This window comes from Lytechinus pictus, chromosome 18 (genome assembly GCF_037042905.1).
Source record: "Lytechinus pictus isolate F3 Inbred chromosome 18, Lp3.0, whole genome shotgun sequence".
Lineage (NCBI taxonomy): Eukaryota > Metazoa > Echinodermata > Echinoidea > Temnopleuroida > Toxopneustidae > Lytechinus > Lytechinus pictus.
In genome coordinates, this window is record NC_087262.1 from 19,456,964 (window position 1) to 19,483,982 (window position 27,019).

A 27,019-nucleotide genomic window follows, 5' to 3' on the forward strand; every position below is an offset into this window, starting at 1 on the left:
TTTTGCAATAGAATAGAAATATATGAATTTATTGCATTGTCTAGAGCTCAAAATATACTTTTATCTAATATCTCATTGCAATTATCATCATTAAAATGTAACTACATATATATACAACATCGGGTTCTCTTGTGTTATGTCACAAATCCTAAAAATACATGTATGGTTCGGTAAAATCTGTCCATAAAACAATTTGTTGAAATGTGGGCAAAATACATTTACGTAATTGCTTGTTGGGTGGTTTCAACAAAAAGTTGGTTAAACGATTACTCAACAGGCACAGGGTCGACTATGATTAACTCTTTCTGACTCAGTTAACTCATGGACCTACTACTCTGTCAGAGTAGTAGGTCCATGGTTAACTGGTACACATTCTTCCTGTTTCACTCCATTCATGCTGGGTTGTCTGGTTGCCATCCAGATTCAGATTTCATCTTTGACTATACCAATCACTTGATATATTAAATGTTATAAATGTAAATATCATGTACCAAAGAAATTTAGTGTTTTATGGTAATTTTTCAATATGGACATTTTTTTAGGTTTCCTTCTTCATTTCCTGAAATGCATTTATATACTTTTATGTACTACAATTATAACAAAATGGATATAAGCATAATACATGTTTCACTCTATTCATGCACGGTTGTCGCCATCCAGATTCAGATTTCATCTTTGACTTAGACCAATCACTTGATATATTAAATGTTATAAATGAAATATCATGTACCAAAGAAATTTAGTGTTTTATGGTAATTTTTCAATATGGACATTTTTTAAGGTTTCCTTCTTCATTTCCTAAAATGCATTTATATACTTTTATGTACTACAATTATAACAAAATGGATATAAGCATAATACAAAATCCTACTCATACATAAAATATATCCATGCACTCAATTCATACTCAAAATATGTCACATCATTTAATTGAAAAATATACAGTCAACAACTAAATTCATTCTTGCTCATACACTGTACATGTGATTAGGTGTTCTGGGATTTTTTTTCCATTATTTTTTGTCTTGCTTATTGTTGATGATAAGGCGACATACTGAGGCACAAATTTGATAAAACATAATGGATCCTATTCAAATGATGGGCAGAGATATACCATGTGACCAGTTATTAGCCAACAGTAAAAAAAATATTGATGACTTGTACTAATGACTTGTTCTATTGACCAGTCATTGTTCTGAGATGAGGATGGTTTCAGTGCATGCCACAAAAAAGGAAACCCTTTTTCAGAGATAGATTTCACAATTATTACACAAATCTTTATCATAAATTTGATATTAATGGTAAGAGTGAAATCTCATCTTTAATATGAGACCAACAGCTTAGCAAATCGTTCATGCATGGCAGATAATAAACAATAATTATTGAGGCATGTCAGAAATGATTTGCGCAGAAACTCGCGTGTGAATCTGAATCCACTCTCATTTCAGGGATCAGTGAGAGAATCTTAAAAAGAGAATACAAAAGAAATGCTAATAATGAGCCGATAGACGAATAAGCACTGTCGTCGTATCACAAGCCAATCTTGTTAAACTTTTCTGCGTGACCTGAATTTTACATCAAAATTTCAAACTCATCATGCTCATCAATTCGTGAAGTGTTCTTTTCATATTAGGTATCAAAACATAGATTGTATGATGATGTATTAAAATAGAATAATTCATTTTTATTTGAAGAAAAAAAGACATGGGAATCCCGGTTTCCTTTTTTCTGGGACGCACTGTATAAGACACATCATTTGCTCCGGTATAATACGCACTGTTGTTACCTTTAAAATGGTCTATTACTGCAGGAGACAGATTTTAAATCATGAACAATGTGCATTCTTACTCAAACCCTTGATGACATGTAATATTTGTAAAATAACAAAACAACAAACTAGCAGAGTATGCTTGGAAGAATGTCATTTCTCTTCTAGCTCTCATTAACATATTTTCTCTCGTTTAAAAGATTGTTTAAGCACAAGATTAACTCAAAATATAATAAAAAGAGAAATTGGAAACTTATGTAAACTAGAATGGCGAGAGTAAGGAACACTGGATCAAGTCAAAAACGTCAGAATAAATCAGTTCATTTCACAGTGCATGCTCTTCTGGAATTGACCTGCATCAAATTCCTTCACTAACCAAATTCTCATATTCAACCTAGAATTTACTCTACACTTTTAATATACAACCATGATTCTAACCTAAATTGCAATTGCAATTCTAAAGCCTCATCCCATATACAGGACAAAATATAAAGTGTTGAAAAATTCTTAATCATATTTTGAGACTTATGAGGGTACAATAAGAAGCATTATAAACAAAACTGAAAATAAAAGTGTCAATATACACACAATTTTGAATACATAACAGAAAAGGCAAGGTAGACTTGATTCTAAATATATCTCAGCAATAATAGTCTAAACAAAATTATAGCAGGCAAGGTGATCTGTAGACTGGAACTTATTATTATTATGATAAATAGAAAACAGCCTCTTCTATAAACATGAAAACAAGAAAAACCAGGGGAGTAATAACAAATCAAGTGAAATGTAATTAAATGATAGTTATTCATCAAATAATAAGGTGCAAACAGAAAGAGGGATTAAATGGTAAGTCCACCCAAATAACAAGTTGATTTGAGTAAATTGAGAAAAAATACACAAAATGATAGCTCATTGAAAATTTCAACAAATATTGGATGTCAAATTTTGAATTAAGTTTCATTTGATAAATGTTTATATTTACAGAGATGGGTATGTACAATTGTACATAGGTGAGCTAACAGTGCCACGCACTTGATATTCTTTGCTCACTAGCTTACCACAAAGGTGTTGGATTTAATGCAAATTTTACAAGAACACAAGTTTTTGTAAAATTTGCAATCACGAGCTTCATTTGCATACCACACAATGTTATCAAAATGCAGCAAGTCCGCGACTTGGTCATTTGAGAAAGATTTGAATTAAATTTCAGTAATTTACATTGAGGTGATACTAGATATTATTGGTATCACAAAAACAATTAGTAAAACATGTGAGAAAGCAAAATAAATTCAGTCCACATTAGATAATACATTGTATGATGATACATAGGCAGTCATAGCATATATCCCTGATGATCTGATTATACTATAATCATGGAGCTATCTGTAATAGCTCCATGCTATAATCAATAATGAAGTCATAATATGAGTGACAAAATTCATACATGCATTAATGCATTTTGACAGTTACTGGTACATATCAAATTGCATTATAAACATTTTCTACTTGCATGTAAGATAGTATTCATAGCACCTAAGCAATGATTGCATAAAGAAATGAGGAGGATCAAGGAAAAGGGGAAGAAAGAGAAGAAAAAGGAGAAGATACAGAAGAAGCTATAGTGGTAGTAGTAGTAGTAGTAGTAGTAGAATAAGAAGGATGAGAAAAAGAAGAGGAAGAAGAAGACGTAAGAAACAGAAGATAGTAGTAGTAGTAGTAGTAGTAGTAGTAGTAGTAGTAGTAGTAGTAGTAGTAGTTGTAGTAGTAGTAGTAGTAGTAGTAGTAGTAGTAGTAGTAGTAGTAGAAGTGTAGTAGTAGAAGGAGGAGATGAATAAAAATGTAGATTTGAATTTCCAAAATAAATTGATTTGTCTCAATTTGAGTGGGGACTATAATTCTGGCACATAAAGCCACCTTCATGCATTATCTTTCATACTCAATTCACCAGACAATACTCTTGTAAAATTGTATTTATCACTATTATTATTCATTATCATTGTTTATCATATTATCATTCAATATTATTCGTTATCATTATTATTATTATTATCATTATTACTCATTATTATTGTTCATTATCATTATTCATTATCATTTATTATCATTCATTATTATCATTTTTATTCATTATTGTTCATTATCATTTACATGTATCATCATTAATATTTTCATTCATTATCATTAACATCAATTTCAATTTCATTAAAACAATAGATTCTAAAGTGTGTACAAGTAGAAAGTTTCAATGTCCGAGATGTAGAATGGCAAGTACATGATTATATGTCTCTCATTCGTCCTAATGCTACTGGATCTAAAAAATACATGATTTTGCAAGAAGAAATCTCTAATACAGATTACCCAGTATAATTCACCAAGAATTCATGAATTAAGCTCTCTAACTTTATGAAAAACATCAATATGATTATACCATTTCAATTTTCATAAAATAAAAATATAAAATGAATTCCCAAGAATTTTATAAAGAAAGACACCATTTCCATAAAAATAAAGCACTTTTAGTTGCTCATGTATATTTACATTATGAGCCCAACCTCAGTATTGGTTTATAGCTAAACCAATTGACTAATTTTAGAAAAATATCACTCAGCCTCTACTGTACGAGAATTTCTTTTTCTGTAAAAGAAAAAAGTAGACACATTGGCTCAGCCTACAGAAAACATTCTTACATATTAAGGTGATGGCTTAAAGGTGACGTTGGAGTTATGGGAAAGCTAAAATTCATTCTTTTTACTTTTTTAATTCATTTGGTACTTATGAGATTATCATATTCATACTATAAATAAACAACAACTGAATATTAAGGCTAACGATTTGTATGAAGTTCCATACATTTTTCTATTTGCAGTGCAAGTGACTCGGCAAACACCAAATTAGGTGAATGGCATACATCTTTTCTCAATGGTTGTGAGAGTTTCTCCCTTCATTCAATCTCCGTAACTTAAATTTAGGTTTATTTTAAAGTGGTGATGTGATAGCTCAATTAGAAAGTGGTAGACTGTGACAGATAACCATGTGTATATTATCCATGGACCTACCAAGTCTCACATACATATATAGTAGGTCCATGCACATACTATGTAGAGATTTTAGAGGTCATCATTCCTTAATTTGGTTGAATACGTACAGGTAAATTCATGCTTTCTAGGCAGTCAGATATATAAAGGACCATCCATAGATTTGCTGAATCTTATATGGTCCAACTATGGTGTGATCAAAGAATTTTCATTAAGATGGTGAATTTCCTCAGCAAGGCAAGGATTTCATGGGCAGTGTATCCGATCAAAAGGTTGCAGTCATTTCCAAAGAATACAAAATTCACGTCCAATACTCGTATACATCTACATATTCAGTATAAATCATGCTCAAATGTTATAGGTAGACACTAAAAATGTTTACAAAATGTATATAAAACATCATGTGAAGGCTTTTAAGTCTGTTTCAGGCTCTTTTTTCAGGTAAGATTGTAACCCATGTTACTATCTTTGCATAACACTTTCAAATACAACATATATATTATACTATAAACTTGAAATTAGGATTCATGAAAAAATATAACCAGTCGGGTACATTACCAAAAGTTTAAGCCACTTTAATCATTGCCATCAGCGGGAGATTGTGGCAGCAGCTCGAGTCTGTGCCAATGAATACTGCTATAAATTGGTATGCACCTGTATGCCGGGTCACCGTACTTAATTTTTATCCGAGGAGGTTGGCGCTTGATGATAGTCATACTGATCTTGAGCCTCCCTGATCTTCCCGATGAAGAGCCACGTCAGAAGGCAGCCGATAAGCTGTGGATTAAAGATAATGGGAACATTAATAGATATAGATGTACATAGGTAAGGGACATATTTCTTTTTCTACCTTATTTGCCCATATTCACATAGGAGATTTCACCCATGGGGTTGTTTAGGCACGTTTTAATGTTTTTTGGGGCAAGAGCAAAAGACTTATGACTAAATGCTAATGGATGTTCATAAATTAACTCTTAATTTTAAAAGGTTACCAATATTCAAACCCAACTAATGGTAGAACCATTCAAGTTGTTAATTTTGGGGTATTATCAGATGTGGATCCAGGGTTATGCAGACAGGGCATTTTTCTTTCCCCTTTTGTCTAAACATTTGTGTACAATTAGTACCCTGTTATGATTGGTACCCCCTCTTGTACCCTCCCCTCCCCCCCCTGGGCTGTCTTAAAAAAAACAATAATTGAAATAGGGCTAGGGTGAATCATACAACTTCCCAATGTTTACAATGTACATATTTTTTTACAGGAACCTATGTACCAACATAATAGATGCAAATAAAGAAGGGCAAACTCCCTCAACAGTGAATAAGACAAGTGTCAAAGACAGTCAAAGTGGTCACTCTTAACCGACCAGGCTCCGACGAAATGACCAGGGGCACATTTCATAAAGGACTTGCAACAGTTGTAACTTTGCCATAATGGCAACTACCATGGCAACAGGGCTCAGCAGCCAATCAAAATCAAGGTTGCCATGGTAGTTGCCATAATGGCAAAGCTACAACAGTTGCAAGTTCTTTATGAAACGGGCGCATATTTTATGAAAATACCCCAAGACTCTAAATATTCCAGTATGGATGTAATTACAATGTATTTGGAATTATAGTGATACAGTATAATCTTTAATCTGAGCATGACAAATGAAATGGTCACAAAGCAGCTGGGCCAGCATTTTTAAGATTGTTCAATTTTTTAAACATCTTATTTCAACAGTCACTGCAACCACTTATTTACACTTTATTTAGAAATAGCTTGCCGGTCAATGTGCGCAATCTTGTAAAGTTCTTATCAATGACAAAATGCACATTTCCCCATGTGACAATAAGATGACAGATTTTTTACAGTTTTGAGAATACCAGCCTTTTCCAAAGCACCGAAATTATTGAGAAATAAAAAAAGAAATAAGCAATGTAGAGTGAAGAAGCCACATTTCCAAATGGGTCTATCATTTGAGTTGTGAGGTTCATAAATTATCCAGTCTACCATGATGTATGTCATTTCCATAATGTTGATTTAGAGGTGGAATTAGAGTGGTGTTTGCATAAAAGCCAAAATGTATAACCTTCCAAATAACTAAAATATTAATAATTTACATGATTAATTTGATGGGGAAAAGCAGGCATGCAATACAAATATTGTTCTGGGACTCCACTGAATAAAAACACACCATTCATAGTAACTCTGCCATCAATGTGGTAACACTACTCAACAGTCAACCGCCAATCAAAATCAAGGTTTTGAGAAAAATTATGATTGATGGCACTTTAAAGGAGAATAAAACCCTTGAAACCAGCTGAATCCATATCAAAGAGAAAAATCAAAGAAACATATTGTTGAAAGTTTGAGGAAGATTGAATGAATAATAAGAAAGTTATGAGCATTTGAATATTGAGATCACTAATGCCATGTAGATCCTCCTATTGGCAATGCGACCAAGATCTGTGATGTCACACACGTACAAATCCCTCATTACTTTAGTACTTATTTCACTTATATTCTCACTTTTATAGAGTCTATCACAAGGTGAGGTGTTTTCTTTATGAGAGGACAAGTACAGAGGTTTCACAACATTATATCATTGATGAATCGTTTGTCATATGATTAGAATGAGCAAATAGAGATGTTTTGGGGTATATTTTCAGCATCCAAAAGGGGAGAGTTGTTCATCTGTGACATCATAGATCTTGGTCGCATTGCCAATGGGAGGATCTCCATAGCATTAGTGATCTCGACATTCAAATGCTCATAACTCTTCTATTGCTATTCCTATTTTACTCAAACTTTTGTTGATCTTATTCTTTGATTTTTCTGCTTTTACAAAAGCTAACTTGCTCCAAGAATTTCATTCTCCTTTAAGCACAATGACAAGTTACCACAATGGTAAATTTTATTCAGGGGCCCATTTCATAAAAGAGTTTAAAGCTAAAGAAATCATTCAATTTGATTGACTGATAGCAAACTCATTATTGATAATAACAAGGCTTTATCAAACGGGACTCATTATTTTTGTATTAGTTTTGTTATTTAAGCTGCAATCTGCAAATTTACCAAGGGTTAGGTTAAATATTTAATATAATATCATGTTAAATCATAATGTTAATTAATACACAGGTAAGAATATTGAATGTAGAAGCTTATTTTACAGTTTAGATATTTATCTCATATCACAGACATATAAAATGTCTTGAAGGATCCAGGATTTTCCAAAAGGGGGGCACACTTCTGTTTTAACAGCATTTTTACAATACAAATTTTAATTGTGCCTCTCAAAAGGGTGGGGCCAGGGGGGGGGGGGGGCACGGGCCGGCTTTGCCCCCCCCCCCCCCTGGATCTGCCAGTGGATGGATCTATTTCATAAAATATTTCTGAGAAAAAATGCAATCTTGAATACTACTTTTTGGCATGAGTAAAATCTCAGGTAGAAGTTCCTCAAATCTTTGAATGAATGAATGAATGGCATTGAATTGTACAGATAATACCTATTCATCACACAATTACTGTATGTTATAATTTGACTTCAACAACCAGATCATATCCTCTACATTAGTAAAGTTTGTTCATCAGTCAGCCCTTAGACAAGGTAATTTGGAATGTTATACCAAAACACGGCTACCAATGACAAGATTTTTGTTTTCTTTGTTGCTTCAATTCCTGTATACTTGTAAGGGTAGTTTTGTTTATTAAAATAGATGATAAAATACCCAATAATTTTCAATGTGAGAGTATTAAAGAAACAGATGAATAATAATTCTTGTGATTTTTTTTACACCCAAACCAATATACAAAGTGCATGCATATGTATCAGGAAAATAGAATGTTCAAACCTTGAAAGTAAGGAACCATGAAATATTGCCAAAAATTTAAAAGAGAAATGATGATGAAGAGGTTAGAATAACGGCAAAGAAAAATGTCAAGTCCAAGCGACCTTTATACCTCTTACATTACATCTGAAATTGTATAAAGTTGACATGCTGCATTTAAAAAGATTTCTGTAATTCCTAAAACATTTGATGTTTATGTTGTTCTTGTTTTCAAACATGTATTAAAGAACCTTATCATAGACATTGTTGTTGAAAAATTTATGTAATGTGATTTCAAAATTATTTCTTTTATACTTGAATTTCTGAAATGGTTGAAGCTCATTAATGTAGTCTTGAATACATGCATGTACATACACTTTAAAATAAAATGAAGTTTTAAAGTGTTAACACACAATTCAACTTCAAAGTGTTATAATATTTTGTCACAACAACATATCTTTGTTACTCCAATTACTAAAAAAAAAATTATGTTCGTGAGAATAGCTGAATAGCTTGGACTTGTCAATGAAAACAAAGAAGGAAGTATATTATGAATAGTGAAGTATAGTGGTTAGATTATTTTGTTAACTTTGTGAATAATACACCGCAAATGAAGGAAATAAAAGTATGTTTAATCATACATTTCAGGTTCATTGGTATCGAGTATGCTCGATCTTGCTGATAAAGAGGAATGCCAGAAAACATCCAAGCAGCTGAAGAAAAATAATAATGATTTAAAGGGAAAAAAATGACACAGAAATTTAATGTACTCATAATTGTAGCTTGCAAGAATAGGGAGTTTCATCACAAATAATAGACAGAGGATTATCTGTGAATCATGACAGGCTGTTTTTGCCAAAGTTCTCTCCCAACCAACCTTTCAAATGACTTGAAAATCATTTACTTCTGTTTTCTTCACCGAGTGAGTAATAAATCAAATTTTGTACATTTTCTTGTTAACTTCATTGTAATTTTACCTATTCCTATTTAAGTGGACATCGGTGTAAGAAGACTGAAGCATGCAGTGCCCTTTAAAGTCAAGTACATGTATACATCAACATTCTTTGTGAACACCCCTTGGGCCCAGTTGCATTAAACTTATCATCAATCTAACTTTGCCATCACAGGGTAGTTTGACTGTATAATTGATGGCAAAATTAACATTTATGCTTTATGAAAAGTGACCCTAATCTTTCTTTGGGGAGAGGGTAGCTCATTTGCCATTACCGGTACATAGAAATCCAACCTAAAAATGTGGGAAAGGAGTAAAATGTAGAAAAAAGAAAAGTGAAAACTGGAAAGAAATCAGACAAGGAATAAGAGAGTAATGACTGAAAAAATTCGATTATTACAACTGTCTGAATCTAAAGTTGGTTAGTAGATAAAGAGAAGTGGGAGGGACAACTCTCACATTCCTAATGTTCTTTAATCATAAAGAATTTGTGGTTTTCACCTGAAAGCAACATTACGATCAGTAATATATACCATTCAGCAAATCCCCCTTGCTATCTTGGCCGTCGACCACAGGGTCGCATCGAAAAATGGCAAGCATGTCACCCATGACACCATCTACCAGATTCTAAAGTTAAATTTCATGAAATAGGTAATTCTGGTAATATATGCATAAATCAATGAATGTCCAGTGGCAGTTTTTCGCAAAAAAAAAAACCCGCACCAAATCCTGGTAAAAAAAATAGAAAAAACAACTAATGCAAGATCGGCATGTATAGGTAGTAGCATGTGTAGTCTTCTGCATAAAGATGTTTTTCTTTACATTTAGCGTAACAGCAAAAATCACAAGCTGCAGTCTCCGCCTCAATTATAGGCTACCTATCATCCTGCTTACCTGGGGCAGACAAACTCCCAATGTCAGTCCTATAAATATATCAAGGTGATCTTGAAACCAGACCAGCAAGGCATCGGTGCACCCCCTCACGTAAATCAAATGATCAACTGCGTAAGGCTGGGGATCTCCACGACGGATGTCCACTCCACATTGCGTGTTCACGACCATGTCTTCCTAAAGGACAAGAAAAAATAAACATATGAAGTGCAAGTCCAGAAAATAATCCACCAATTGTATGTCTGACCCCAAGATTTTAAGTTGAATTTGAAACATTTTTACCAAAATATGTATATAAAGACAATAATATTGGTGTAAAAAGAAGAAAATGGTATCTATTGTATAAAAACGGGACCACAAAGTAGCAATAGCTACATATCAGGTGCAGTACCATGTAAACTAAAAAATTTCTTCATTCTTACATGTACATGAATTCATGAAATACCTAGGACCTGAGAGCATTACAGATTTTAATCATAATTTAAAAAAAAAACAAGAGACAGGGAACAGGTGGTAAGATTAGATTATGTTATTTTATCCCTCTCTGTATATCTTTCTCTCCCCCTTTCTCTCCTAACCTTCTCCATTTGCCTTTCTACCCCCCCCCCCCTAATTTTTCAATTGAATATTTATTCTTTTGCCTTTTTTTGAAATTTTATTGTTTGGAAAAGGCCTCAGAAAACAAACATCCATCTTATATTCTCCCTCACTCTCTCTATTCCCCATCCCTTCCTCTCTTCTCCCTCCTCCTCTCTACCCCCCCCCCCCCTCCCCACTATGTCTCTTTCTTTACCTTGGTTGTCACACAGCAAGAGAACGGCACCCCACAGCTTGCTTGACCTTGGCAAGCAAAGTACATATTGTTTTCCCAGTCATTGAAGTCAAATCCTCCGCAGCACTCCAGCTATATCAAGAAGAATAGAAACGGGACATCTCCATTATTAAGTAATCAGCATTTTTGTACGTCAGACCCACTGCTTCTCATATCCACTTTACTTTATGACCTGCTCAAGCTATGATGAATTAAAAGCAATACATCTTTTCTTATGAACTAGAAAACATACAATTCATTCAGGAAGGTCCCCGTTATATGGGGGGCAGATTCATCTTTCAAATTGATTCAAGCTCTGATCAGGAAAATCAGTGATGGGCTTTCATTAGGATTCTATAATAATTTTCTAACACCAGATAATGTGCAAAGCACTTTTTCAGCTACCTGCAAAACCATACCCTACCAGCACACTTCAAGTTCGCACACCATCGTCGAGGCCAAATAGAGCGAGATAATCGCCAATTTTCTGAAGTCCAATTTAACTTAGGTCATGGGTCTAGATCTGTGCTAAAATCATGGTTATCAGAAAATGTCAAAAAATTGTTTATATTGTGCATTTCTTACATAAAGTTACTGTTATGACTGATTTTAGGGTGAAATTATGGTAAAAAAGCAGAAAATGTCAAAAAAAGTGTCAGAAAACGGGCTGATGAATTGAACCTGTAGAGATTTGTGTCACAATTGGCTATCCATTGTTAAAAAACAATTTAATAATAATAATAATAATAGTACAGTTCTTAATACGCATAACACCTACAGGTCTCTATGCGTGAGGAAAACGAGAAATGTGATTAGAATTGTAAATTTAAAAATTAGACATCAAATAATTATAATTTAAAACCATGGTTTAAATTGAACCAGACTAATGAGAATAAGGGCTAATGACTTCATCATACAAGGCAATAATGTATAATGTCAGCTGATCATAATTTAAGATTCTACTCTGGGTAATTGAAAGCACTTATAAAAGCACCTGAATGCTGCCTGATAATTCCCCAATTTAAGCTGACATTTTGTGCAACATGTTTAAAATCATTGATCAAATCATGGTAAAAGGGCATTTGTTGATTCTTATTCTTTCACCAACAAAAAAAAAACAATATCTTAAACAATGAAAAGTTCCCAACTAACAATGCAAATGTATTTTGCAGGTCTCCACTTCTGACATTCAGCATGGGAACTGGTACTTACCTTCTGTTGGACAGTGTCAACAGCAAAGTGGATATCAGGATCATCGTAGTAGTTTTCTAAAGCACTGCTGAATCCAGAACTCACCAATTCCTTTGCCTACAGAAAGAAGCAAATAAGCACCAATCTTCATTATGATTTGAAAGTGTACCTACATGAATTGAATTTATTAGAACGTCACTGGCATTCGCCAATATTTTGTTCAAAACAAGAAGTACAAAATAATACATGTACAGTGCGTCCCAGAAAAAACGAAACCGAGATTAAGTGATGATTTATCATAGTTTAATCGCAAATACAATAAACAAATGACCTACCAATGTAAAGCTTAGAATCTCCTCTTACATCTGATATTACTTAGATTATTCCTCATTCACGCATGAGTGAGCAAAAAACAATTTGAAGAAAGGATACCAAAAACTCATTTGGCGGGGGGTATCTGAATTTCAAAGAGAAAATCACATGACTGAAAAGTTCAATATCTGCTCATTTATTTGATACCTTAATCACAGAAAATGGTCACGAAGTAAAAAAGTTATGATCCCTCGAAACAATGCTTGTATTTCCATAATTTCATTAAATAAACATGTTTTCACTGGTTTCCCACAAAAGCTATCGCACGGTAACAAAAGACTTAATGCATGGCTGATCGTCAACAAAACGGAATGTCGAGAGAGTTTGAACGCTAGCCTGTAAAACCTCTTCATTTTATGAAATTATTGAAATTCAAGCCTTATTTCAAATAACCAGAACTTTGTTATTTCTTGACCATTTTCTGTAATTGAGGTATCAAATCAAAGAGCAGATATTGAACCTTTTTAAAATGTGGTTTTTATTTTGAAACCCAGATACAGCCCGCCAAGTGACTTTTTGGTATCCCCTCTTCAAATTGTTTTTGCTCACTCATGCGTGAATGAGAAATAATCTAAGTAATATCAGATGAAAGAGGAGATTCTAAGCTTTACAATGGTAGGTCATTTGTCTATTGTGTTTGTGATTAAAGGACAAGTCCACCCCAACAAAAAGTTGATTTGAAAAAAAGGAGAAAAATCCAACAAGCAAAACACTGAAAATTTCATCAAAATCGGATGGAAAATAAGAAAGTTATGACATTTTAAAGTTGCGCTTAATTTCACAAAACAGTACATGCACATCCTGGTCGGTATGCAAATTGGCAGACTGATGACGTCACCCACTCACTATTTCTTTTGTATTTTATTATATGAAATATTATAATTTTCTCCTCCTCGGCAAGTGAAACAAAGTTTTATTTCTCCCTGAACATGTGGAATTACCATTATTTTAGCAGTTTATGGTAAAGTCAAGTTGGTCCTTAATGTCAAATCTGTAAAAATTGAAATATTGTATTATTCAAACAATAAAAAACAAAAGAAATACCGGTAGTGAATGATGGACATCATCGACTCTCTCATTTGCATATCGCTGAGTTGTGCATTTAACTGTTTTGTGAAAAATAAGCGAAACTTTAAAATGTCATAACTTTCTTATTTTACATCCGATTTCGATGAAATTTGCAGCGTTATGTTTGTGTGATTTTTCTCTATCGATTCAAATCAACAATTTTCTGGGGTGGACTTGACCTTTAAGTTATGATAAATCATCGATAAATCTCGGTTTCGTTTTTTGTGGGACGCACTGTATATTAACTTAACGTCAAAGTGAACTAGGTAACAGCAATCCTAGCCTCTCTCTCTTCGCAGTACAGGATGAGCAATTTGACTATCAAGCTGGGAGGAGATTCATATACAGAAATTAATATCAAACAAGACTAGTCTTGGGCTCCTGGGGATAATTTTCCTCATATCGCATCATAATTTACTCCAGTTTTTTTAAGACTGCTATACACACAAAAAATGTGTGGCAGATTTAACATACAGTGTAGTACTATACAGAACTTAGTTAAGAGCTTTTCTCTTATTTGGTTTCAAAGCAAAATTTACTCACTGGGCTCAATATTACTCCCGAGAGCAATATCACTGGTTCACTTTAAGATTAAAGCTAGCAATAGATTGATTTAATTTTGTTAATGACTTTGATTTATCCAAAGATTTTGTTGTTGATTGCCTTTCCAACGTTTGCTTTTATGATTTAAATCCCACAGATCTGGGCCCCCATAAGGTAATTTTGCCATTCAATGGTAACTTTAAAATCCTTGATTTTGATTGGCTGATGAGCAGTGTTATCATGGTAGTTACCATTGGATGGTAAAGTTACCATAATAGTAACTTTTATGCAATGGGGGCCCTGGCAAATAAATTGCTGAGCATTATCCCAGAGCTTAGATGCACCAGGTTAGAACGAATCTTCAAATTACATGATAATTAGACTATAAATTGGTAGCTTGATAATCGCTCCAAACAGCAAATAGTCCAGTTTGACAGACCAAATTCATAGACCAAATAGATGGTGTTTGGTAGTCTGATGATCTTGGAATTAGCCCAAACCAAGTCGTGCTTGGACCAAACAGCACATTAGACTTAATTTACAGACCACATGGATACTTATAGAAAGGATTTGATGACCTTGGAATTATACCAAAGAAAGCAACGACTGGACAAAACAGCAAATTAGATAAAATCAATAGACCAAATGATCATACATGTAGCTTTAGTGGTGTTGGATGATCTTAGACCAAATGGCTAATTGCATGTGCACGTTTCGATTGGCAGTCATTTTATCCGCAGAAACTACAAAGTGACACACAACAGGATGTATTGAAATGTCAAGCCCCCAATCCCCTTGCAGCACTTCAGGAAGGATAAGGGCTTTATGCTACATGTACATGTAGTTGGGATTGTATATATACATGCATGGTATTCATTTTAATACTTCAATAGAGAAGAGCCAACATTCAATAGTGAAGGTGTGCCAAAACTTCTTTTAAACCTACATGTATTAATCTAAACAATACTGATAATCACTTACTACATTTCAAATCTACAACTACTACTACTACTTCAGATCTAAACTGAAGTCTTATCTTTTTTAACAGTATTAGTTATTGGCACTTTGACACTCATCCAAACTTTCTTATTCTTTCTTTTCTTGTGCGCCTCGGAATAGAATATTTCTAGATAGATGGCGCTATATAAATGCCTATTATTATTATCATTATTCCATTTTCATTCATTTCAACATTTCACTTTATAATTGCAAAACTTCAAAGAGCACATCAAAATCATTGTCACATGTGTACTTTGTCCCAAATACAGACTGGTCAGTATCCAATCAAATTTGTTGTTTTATATTGATGATGCTTGCATATTCACAACTGGAGCCTTTAATATTTATACTTGATCCAACCTAGGACAAGTTCACTACAGGGGCCAGTTGCAATCACAATCAACTCCAATAAATAAAAAAATATATATTTTCTACCCATCAGAAAGTGTGTATTTGGGACTTGTATTTGATTTTTAGAATGGCAATAAAATACAAGTTCTCTATCTGCAATGGGCCAAAGGGCCCCCATATTAAACCTAAAGCTTAGCAATTGATCCTAGGGGCAATTTCTACAACTGATTATATTGGTTTAGTATCATACAGATCAGACATACGACAGTCGCCAAGCGTTATGTTATGGAGACCAGGGCCCCGTTGTACAAAGAGTTACGAATGATCCGATCAATCGTAACTCTATGGAAATCCATCAGTGTCATAATTTTTTCTACAGGAAATTTGCAAAATGTCCTTTGTAATCAATAGAGATCACCCCAAATTGTCAAGAAATAAATGAATTTATGGATATGCATTCATATCTAGAATTTTTTTTGAAGAAACATGCATTTCATATGTTGACTTTGCTGGCTTTCCATAGTCGCGATTGATCGGATCAATCGTAACTCTTTGTACAACGGGGCCCAGGTGTGCAAACGACAATTTTCATTACATTTTTTAATTTAAAAAAAATTCAATAGAGCCTGTTAACTTACCTTTGTTTTGAACACGATAGCAAGGATTGCTGCAATCAATTGAAGCAGGAAGACAATGGAGATGGTCCATCCAAACTACATAGAGAGAATTTTTTTTTAAAGAAGAAAATGTCAGATATGATTCATATTTGAGCAACCACACATTTTTGCTAGGTTAATATGCTACAGGTTTGTATATCAAATATGCTGAAGCTGGTGTAGTTCATTTGAGAGTCCAATTCTGTATCACAGAAACATATTCAATTGCATCCAAATTAAAATTGGATGTGCCAGTAATGCTCTCTTGAGTGAAAGATGAGTGATAATTTAGGGCAAAATGTACATTACACTGTCTGAAATTTGTAATTATCATTGAACAATCAATAAGGGAGTTCGAGATAAAGCAATATGAAAGCAACTGATGGAAAAACCATCCAATTCATAAATACAATTGAAAAATAGCAAATTTATATTGGGGTTGGGGGTAAACTGAAACTGAGATAACCTGAAGAAATGATCAAGGGAATTATAACACTAGTCTTGATAAGAAAACATCAAAATTTCTCTGTTGCTAATTTGCACAGCCATATTTTGAATTTTTATCACTAAAATTATAACTTTTTCATGATTCCAACTATTAATCCACAGTCAAAAATAAATTTTTAGATGCATTCAGCCTTCACCAAACTTCAAATTTTATAGAGAATCAAAGCTGATATCTAAAACTAACTTATCTCTAAAGCTTTAAACTTTAGAGCAGTGTTATCCCATCTGGCATACAGAGGGGCAATAGATACAGTAGAATTTGCTTAAGAAATATCTTTGAAGTTTTTCTTGCACTTACAATTTTAAGAAGTGTGATGTTTTCTCGAAGTGCCCCCACACCTCCTATGAATGTCACGACAAACATGAAGCAGCCGATAACAAGGAGAACGATTGCAGGGTTAAGGAGGACATCGCTCACAGCTTCGTAATTCCGCTTCTCAATCTCAGCATAGATTCCTACGGCCAGTAACGTGGCTCCCACAAGCTTTTTTTTTATTCAAGAACAAGAGAAAATGCAAATTGAATCTCAGTAATAAGCTCCAATAATAGAGAAATAATGATGACAATGATGATAATGATAATAGAGATAATCATGACAATGACAATTACTAAGATGATGATGATTAAATTACAATGATAACGATAATTAAGAGAGTGGAGGTAGTGAAGATAAGGATGATGATGATGATGATGCAGATGATGATGCAGATGATGATGATGGTGGTGGTGGTGGTGGTGACAATGATGATGCAGGCTTGACTAAGGCTTGATGTGCCTGCCAAAATAATATTTGCAAGGTATCTATAAAATGGCTCCAAAATCAAAACTGACTGGAATTTCATATTGGGGCAATTCCATAGGTTGGTGGACATGAGCTCAATGTGTCTTTGTACATATAGCCCATCTGAACTGTAACGTGAGTAACCACTTTATCTGCACCCCTAGTAAAAACCATGTGTTCTTTATTTTTGTAATTATATACAAATTTGTCTCCCTAATATACTTCTTTGAAATGGATATAATCAACTTTTATAAAAGCCTTGTATGAGGACACTTTTCACTTATGTCCACTTTTCATTTTATGCATGTCCAAATCATGTAACATGAGTAACCGACACATTTCAAAGATTTGCCAGGAGCATAATGAAATTTCCCAAGTTTTGTTTTTATACAAAGGATAGTCAGACTGCGTACTATGTTGTGATAAAGAGATGTTTAGTTCCTATCAATAATAATGGAGTTACAGCTTCAAGTATGAGTCAAGGTGTCTCCAAATGTAACGTGGGTAACCGTGGAATAGCCCATTGGCTTCCAATCCTCCTACAACTAATCCTCCATATTTCTGTTGGTGTTGTTCTTTGTTTTGCTTATTTTATTTCAACATAAGTGAGCACATCCAAAAGAATATTGTTAAATCTCAGAAGTATTCCTTTGGGGAAAATTGTTGTGTAACAAATCATAAATCATAATTATGAGTATCAAAACCAAGTGTCTACCTAGCAAATATATCAAGGATATAAAGATGATATAAGATTATTACTGTATGGTTTGCAAATACAATGTCATATACATGTACTTCATAATGATTTTGTAACATAATATACTCTACAGTGAATCACTACAAGGTTTATATATCTCAAGATTTCTGCTGGTCATATCTTTTACAAGATAACAACTATAAGTAGTAAAGAACACCTCCTTTGCAAAAAGAAAATTTGAAAACTGATATATACATACGAGTTCTACATGAAACTACTTCATGTTAGAAAAAGATCATAGACTTGGCTAAATTGTGGGATATATATAATTCACTCTGTCTACGAGCAGATGATAGTGGACTTCAGATAATCCAATGCCACAACCCATTTGGCCTTCAATCAACTTTTAGTGTATTTGCTGTTTGGTCAAGAACCACAAATACCCACTTTAGTATTAAATATTGAAAGATGATCTAAATTATCACTTCGGTTATCACTTTTGTTAAATGAAAATTTGATTCATAGACAGTTAATTAAATAGACTACCTGTCATTGTTTTTGACCAAAAGAACATTGGACAAAATGGGTATACACGTTTTAGCCTGACTTTATAATTACTGGAAATTAGACAAAATGGTGAATGGGCTAAATGGGTTAACATCCGAACTGGTTGTGGACAAACCAGGTGGCCGTTTCATAAAGCTGTTCGTAAGTTAAGAGCGACTTTAAGAACGACTGGTGAGCATTTCTTACACACGTGACCATCGTCAATGAATATACCATTTCCCCCCGCATTTTCCACAAGGATCACCAGTCGATCTTTAAGTCGCTCTTAACTTACGAACAGCTTTATGGAACACCCACCAGGATTAGAATAGAACATACAGGATGAGCTGAAGGAGTCGCAGACCCAGTGGCAATTACCCAAATTTCAAAGTGGTTTGGCAGCAAGTCAGACAGATAAAAAGATGGACAGACATATCTAGGCACAAGATTAGCTATCAATATCATAGAATATTTTAATTATTCTTACTTCCGTATTTGACGTCTGAATAAAAGACTAAGTCGATATCCATCAACATAGCTGTAGACAGGAAGCCCCTAGCTTCTCAAGAACCCACACAGTAGCTGAATGCCCGAACTTAGAGCTTAGACCCTAAGCTCATTGAATTCAATCACAAAATAGTCAAATTTCAGGGAATAATTTTGCTTTATAAATTTAAATAGCATTTTTGGTCATAAAAGAAAAGCTTTCAACTATTAAAGTAATGTACTGGTCCTATGTAAAAAAAATTCTATACAAAAGACTTTATGCATAGCAGTCTTTCAAAAATGTGGAGCAAACTATTGCGATGCAATACCAGGAAAATTATTCCCTGAATTTCAAAACTCATTTTATAGATTACTTTCAAAAGTTATGTTGTAAATGAAAATTTTACCTGTTTTCATTTTAATCATTATTTCTTATGCCAGTACTTAAACATTTCCGGACTGCTCCATGTTGGCCCATTTCATTGTAGAATATTAGAATAAACCTTAATGTATAGGGTCTTGGATATGAAGACTATTTCAGATACTGTCCTGGGCTATTTGCTATGCTCGGATTGGCAGGATACTAGTTAAGTGGTAACCAGGATACGATCAGAAACTTGACTCACAGGTTCACCTTGTTTGAATCGATGGGAACCTCTTCAAATGACTCACTCAGGAACTCTTCCTTGGGTGTGTACATCAATGTGTGTAGCATAGGGTTTTATTTATTGATCTACAAAAGTATGATTTGGTTTGTTTTGTTTTGACACAGACCAAAGGGGATATTTGACAAAAATTAGTAGACCACATTAAAAGGATGTCACACTTAACAAGGTGGTCATAAGGTCATTATATGGTTTTAAATTTGTATACACTGTAGATTAATTGGGAAATACTAAATTGCTCCAGAGACAAACCAGTCTACTAACCTGACTGAACTTTACACAAACTGTAAAATATGCCTAAATGATTGCATGTACTTTTGGGGAGAATTTACAAAACTTTGAAAAGGTCAAGTCCACCCCAGAAAGTGTTGATTTGAATCAGTAGAGAAAAATCAAACTAGCATAATGCTGAAAATTTCATCAAAATCGGACTTAAATGAGAAATTATGACATTTTAACGTTTCACTTAAATCTTTCACAAAACAGTGATATGCACACTTCAGTGACATGCAAATGAGACAGTTGATGATATCCCTCACTCACTATTTCTTTTGTTTTTTATTGTTTGAATTATACAATATTTCATTTTTTATATATTTGACAGTAAGGACCGACTTGACTGAACCATATAGTATTAGAAGATGCTAATTCCTCATGTTCAGGGAGAAATTAATTGTTGTTTCAATTGACAATGAGGAGAAAATTAGAATATTTCATATTTCATATAATAAAATACAAAAGAAATAGTGAGTGGATGACATCGCCAGTCTTCTCATTTGCATACCGTCCAGGATGTTTGGTGAAATTTTGTGAAATTAAGCAAAAAGTTCTTTAAAATGTCATAACTTTCTTATTTTACATCCGATTTTGATGAAATTTTAGGTGTTATGCTTGTTGGATTTTTCTCTTTTTATTCATTTCAACCTTTTGTTGGGGTGGACTTGTCCTTAGCGAATTTTTGTGATATGAAATGATAAATGCAGAAATGCAGAAAAATTAGAAAACAGGCCACATCATACACATTGTTGGTACATTTTATTTCCATTTATGTAATCTCTGTTCTGACATCACTTAATCTGAATGTAGAACAAGAGTGTCAGTCAATGATTGAACTGTTAGAGCCAAGATTGAAAACCTCATTCTCAGTCAAATAAGGACGTGTTTATGCTTCCACTTTTCAGGCCAGAATCAGCGTTTCCGTACGTGATTAGTCCAAAACACGGTTGCGTCCATGCTTACTTTCATTTAAACGACGTTTCAAAACGCCGATCGTAAACTCACAAAAAGGTGCGTTTGTAAACGTCGTTTGACCCGAATCAGGCTTTCTGGGGAAGTATAAAGAGAACCACGATCTTAAATGTGTTTAAATGACGTCATTTGGTACATGCTTCCGGTGAGATGAAAATCCGCGGGCAAATACAGTCGCATTGCTCCATGGTCGCATGTTACCTCCACGGAATATACCTCTCATCTCCCTTGATTTGCATGTGTGATAATTGATTTAAGTACTATAAATAGTATTACTCTTCCAATTTGTCATCACGATGAATGTTGAGGGATTTACAACAAAAGAAAAACCTGGAACATTAGTTATAGTGAGGAGACATCGCCAGATGCCCCAGTAGCATAAACGAATAGATATTTATCAGGAAAATGGGTTAGTGTGGAGCGTATTTATTATTTTATTATGTATACTTTAATATTGTTTATTTTTTCTCACTATTATCCTCACCATGGTGGAAATTATATGGCTATGTCAAGAAGATCCATGCAAAATATCAGAAATTGTTCGATGTTTATATTATAACAGTCGTCGTACCTTCCCCATAACAACACTCTTTCGAAAAAGGGCGCGCCCAATTTGACCTCGCTTTCCTGCTCAACGAAAATTACGATGCGAAGCCAGCTGGAGATCGTGATTTCGCCTCTGAAAAGTTAAGCATAAACAGCACTCCCAGAACCACGTTTACGATCGGCGATTTGAATCGACGTTTGAAAACGCTGATTCTGTCCTCGCAATGGAAGCATAAACACACCCTAAGAAGACACACCCAAAAATGCAATAACACACATTGCAAGAGTGACAATAAAAAGTTCACTGAGATAAATGTGGCATATAAATCTGATTGTTTGTCTCCTTTAGTTGTGGTTTGTATTACCGTAAGTAACGGTGTATTAACCGCACCCGTGTATAAACCGCACCCCCAACTTTGGACTAAAAAAAAAAAAAAAAAAAAAAAAAAAAAAAAAATCCTCACATTTACATGCATGTTTGAGGTACGAAGAAACAAAAACTAAGTTAAAGATTTCAAAGTATTCAAAGAGATTACCAGTATGCAGAAATCTGCTGTTCTTGATCAATTCATCTACAAATGTTAGCAAGAAAGAAAGGTCCCGCCAATATTGGCAATTTACACACTCACTCACCTCACAGTCACAGTGTACACACACACAGCACTGCCTTTCTTGTACATGTACATTTCAAACTTCGATACGGTACCACTATCAGTACATCTTATCAAATTGTGATCTGTGTCTTTCACATTTCTTGCATCACAACCTCACAATCACTTTCAGAATTTGTCTAGCATTCGATGTCTTAGCATGAATTTTGGATACGGGATTACAGGAAGGTACAAGAAACAAAGAAATTGGTATTTTTTCCAGTTGTTTGACGGCTTCGTGCCGTCTCTCTCGTGCGTGGTGCACGGTGTACATGGTATCTTATGAAAAGCAAACGGGAAAGAAAAAAATAAGCTGGCGCGAAACGGGACTTTGAGGGGTTAAATTAAATGAATAGCGCCAGCTTAAGTCGCACTAAAACCACAATACAACGCAAGCTAGCTCTTGGCTCTCGCTCAGCCGTGACAAATTATTACCGAGAATGCTTGGCGTCTCTTTGAACTTAGCCAGGGAACTTCGCTGCTTTGAATCGAGAATAAAATTGAAATTAGTGTCATGAAGGTGGGTGCATTTGTTACGACAGTATTTGATCATAAGATCATAATAATCGCTACCCATTACCCGCGGCTCATACCCCTCTAAACGACATTGCACTGGGCGGCTACGCCCGGCCACTCGATGTGTTGTGAACTGGCAGACTTCTTACATGTTCGGGAGGGGTTACGCGGGCGGGCTCAGACCCGTCACCGTGTATAAACCGCACCCCCGACTTTTGCTTAATTCCCGCCGAGAAAAAGGTGCGGTTAATACACCGTTACTTACGGTATCTTAGTGTACGTTCCTCAATCCATTTAGTAATATCAGACAAAAAAGTTCCCCTTGTACATGTATGTCAAAGAAGAGCATTTTGCAGTGCTTCCCTACTGCTCCCCTAAAAACTTTTAGAAGAGCTTTTTATTGCTCCCCTCATATCCCGGAGGGGCCACTTCCATTGACGAGTGGATACCATGTGCGACCACGGGGTCTTGAAAAGCACCCTAAACACGTATTTTCCATATTCTGAAAATGCACCCCTTAACAAGTATTGGCGTGTGAAACCCTACCCTTTACAAGTATTGGAAACAAATACTATTGGCAAGTATTCCCAGAATTGAGCCCCTAAACAAGTACAACGATGTCTTTTCCATATTCTGAAAATGCACCCCTTAACAAGTATTGAAAACAAAATGATACTCTTGGCAAGTATTCCCTGAAATGAACCCCTAAACAAGTACAGCGATATTTTATTGTTATGTCAAGGGTCCGTCGGTCATCGGTTGCACCTTTACACACCATTATTTTGGTTTAGTATGGCCCCACTTTCCACACCTCACGCAAATCGGACTCTAAACACGTAGTGTTGGGGCAAAAAGGACATCCTTTATAAAACACTTTGATTTTGTTTGATCATCCCCGCATATTTGACCCTAAACACATATATTTTTTTGAGCGAAATAGATACCCTTTTTTCAATATTTTTGTGCTTTTGACACCCTTATCACGTTGCGTATACGTAACGTGCCCTATCTTGAAAAAGACATCCTTTTTACGTGTTTTTTGGGTCGCGCATGGTATCCACTCGTCAATGTAAGTGGCCCCCCCGGGCCTCATATATAAAACTGAGTCCCTGTATTATTAAGACTACTGGTTCATGCTGCTTTAGAGGCAAATATCGCGTTTGAGGTTTGCTTGGTCCTGAATAGGTAGGGTGTCCTTGGGCCAACATTTGGGTGTGGTATATGATATCCCAAGGCCAACAACAGTTGTACAACATACACGTGTTCACTCCTTGCTTGCCTGTGGTGATATGCCCGGAGGTCGTTTACTGATCTCAACCTCAGGGTTTATTGGCATAATTTGTAATAACAGATATTCAGATAAGATCATTTGTATACAAAAAGAAGTGCATAAATATAATAGGCTTTCAAATGAATTGAGCTTCTGTGAATAGACATTATTCTAATAAAGGCTAAATCATACAGAATTACTCAACCGAACCATGGAATGAACATGAAGAAAACTGCAAAAGTACTGTATAAGGAAAGCAAAGCAGGAGATGAAAGGATGACAAAGAAGAGGGAATGTGAAGCATGAGATGAATAAAGGAGTCAATGTAGAAATGTTAAGATAAAAGGAAAAGTATTCAAAGGAAATAGATACATTCAAAAGTTGTGTTCAAAATAAACTCCTACACCAGCATTGTGCTTCCCTACCTGGCTTATTGTAATGTTGCATATGGGGTAATAATTTTGAGACTTAAACTGACAAACTAAAAGTTTTTCAAAATTGATTTTTAAGGCTTTTCACCAATTCAACTTTTAGACGTACACCCTAGTAAATCCTTATTGCTTCCACTTGATAAGATAGTTGGTTTTACCTGTTGTGATTTTCATAATCTTTCGTTTTTGTTCCAGAACATCATCGATTCAGAAAGCCATAGATATTCCTATTTTGTTATTTTTTTCTATTTTTTCCCATTCCGGGGACCCTCAAATTTGTGATTTCTCGTTTCTATGCATGCCCATTACGAACTACTGAGCCTGTTGGAGTGGCAAGCTCGATCGGCGCAGAGCCATAGCGGCGGGCCCCCGAAGTTCCCCGCGCGCCCACAGCCAGCTTGCGCTAGCCCGATATGAATCTAGCAAGAGGAACACACAATTTTTGACATAGCCGCTACCAATTACACCTATGATCTAATGAGCTCCGAAGACCCACTTTTCATACTTGAGCAATCGTTGATCCAAGAGCCATTACGGAGACTCTGTTTAAGACCAAGACTTAGTTCGAGAGCCCCTATTTTCGACTATGGCGTGGCAAATAGATATCATGTTATAATTCGAGTACCACCCCAGCCCCCCCCCCCCCCAGGCTCGATTAGTCAGTATCAGACAGACAGAGCCTTTCTTTTGTAGGATCATCTGATCATTTATATGTATTCACACATACAGTATACTGTACATTTATGTAGATCTGTTTGTTAAATGAAACTTGACTTTGAACTTCATCTCACACTCTCTCTGTCTCAGTTTAACAAACTCACTCTCAGCCTGTCAAGCCAGGGGGGGGGGGCAGTCAAATATATTGCTGTACACATGCGCTATACCAAAACGGTCCTTCAGCTGTACACAAATACCACATCCAGAACACATTTTAAAGGGGTATTTTATTTCAGTTTTGGATGCGGGCCGCGCGTGCACTCGTTAAGGGTATCAAAAACACAAATTTTCAAAAAAAATATGGTAAATTGAAAGACTGGTCAATGCCTGGTAAATCGCAGGGTGCAAAGATTTTAGTTTTTTTTTCTCCAAATTTGGGTCATCATCTGGCGACAAGTTGTTTTTAGGTTCTAACTTCTACTTTAACTTTAACTGTCTTACTACTACTAGTAGTACTAGGACTAGGTCTAGGAGTACGGTAGGAGTAGGATTAGGAACTTAGGAAGGGGCCAAAATGTGTAAATATTATTACGTTACAGCAATACATTTGACTGCCCGCACCTCCCCCCCCCCCCCCCTCCCGGGCTGTCAAGACAGTCTCAGCCACAGAGTTAAATAACTCTGACTATGACTCTCAGCCAAGTCTCGCTCGGCAACGGATTTCCAAACGGCAGCTAGCAATAGCATCCAGCCTCACCTTCGGGCGCAGATGCAGGCACCAGTCTGCTCAAAATCACTGGCGGTATAGTGAAAGTTTGTTTTGAAATATCGTTAGCTTTAGTCCATTTACCAGAAAATAGCAGGGTTTACGTCACTTACCCAAAAGAAGATGTTGTAAATCACCACAAGCACCTTTAATGTTGTGTGACCACAATCAGGTTTTCGAAAAGAAGGCATTTTACTTGTCGGACCTTGACTGTCAACCCCTGTCAACACTGAATTGATTTGGCTAAGCTGAGATAATTATGTTGTCAAAGAGTATAATTCTAAGAGAGAGCGCTCTCTCGGGGAAAATCCGCATTCAAAATGCACCTGCTTGTAGAGAGCATTGATTACAAAGAGTGCTTACCCATATCCATGTGCTCACTCGTACTCGCGAAAAGCTGCAACCCACCGAGTTTGAGAAATCTCCAATTGAGCAGAACGTGCATGAAGATGAGATTGAGGATGACGGTGAGAATTGGGGAAAATGGGGAAAATGACGATCCCAGTGGAGGGGGGGGGGGGGGGTACGTACGTGGTGCCCGCCCGGGATGCCCGTTGTCACGCCCCTTGAAATTCGATTTGTTTTCTTTCTTACTGATGACCCATTTCCACAGAGAGCAAGACCTCTGAAAGACTTCTTGTAAGACCATGAAACTTGCTTGATCTTTCAGGGTCTTTTCAACAAACTTTCAAAGATCTCTGAGGTCCCTCACGATTCCTGATGGATCTTTCAATGGTCTTCGTGACAAATTTTTGAAACGGTTCAAAACAGTCTTTCAGCGGGTCTAACAGGAAATTGTCTTT

At 35.3% G+C, this 27,019-nt stretch overlaps 1 protein-coding gene across 2 annotated transcripts; it reads right to left on the bottom strand.

The window, feature by feature from the left end:
- On the bottom strand, window positions 1-26,682 carry LOC129281197 (tetraspanin-15-like). 2 transcript variants are annotated; one of them, XM_054917140.2, is made up of 9 exons: window positions 26,330-26,471; window positions 17,256-17,441; window positions 16,433-16,507; window positions 12,483-12,578; window positions 11,253-11,363; window positions 10,463-10,636; window positions 9,258-9,329; window positions 623-5,580; window positions 1-335 (listed from the first exon to the last, which is right to left on the bottom strand). In XM_054917140.2, exons 1-7 carry the CDS (start codon window positions 26,405-26,407, stop codon window positions 9,267-9,269), a joined length of 783 nt encoding a protein of 260 aa, XP_054773115.2. In that variant the 5' UTR covers window positions 26,408-26,471; the 3' UTR covers window positions 1-335; window positions 623-5,580; window positions 9,258-9,266. The 2 variants fall into 2 exon arrangements, with proteins under 2 accessions (XP_054773115.2, XP_063968790.1); XM_064112720.1 differs by lacking the exon at window positions 9,258-9,329 and having other exon boundaries at window positions 26,330-26,682.
- Between the last annotated feature and the right edge of the window lie 337 nt (window positions 26,683-27,019).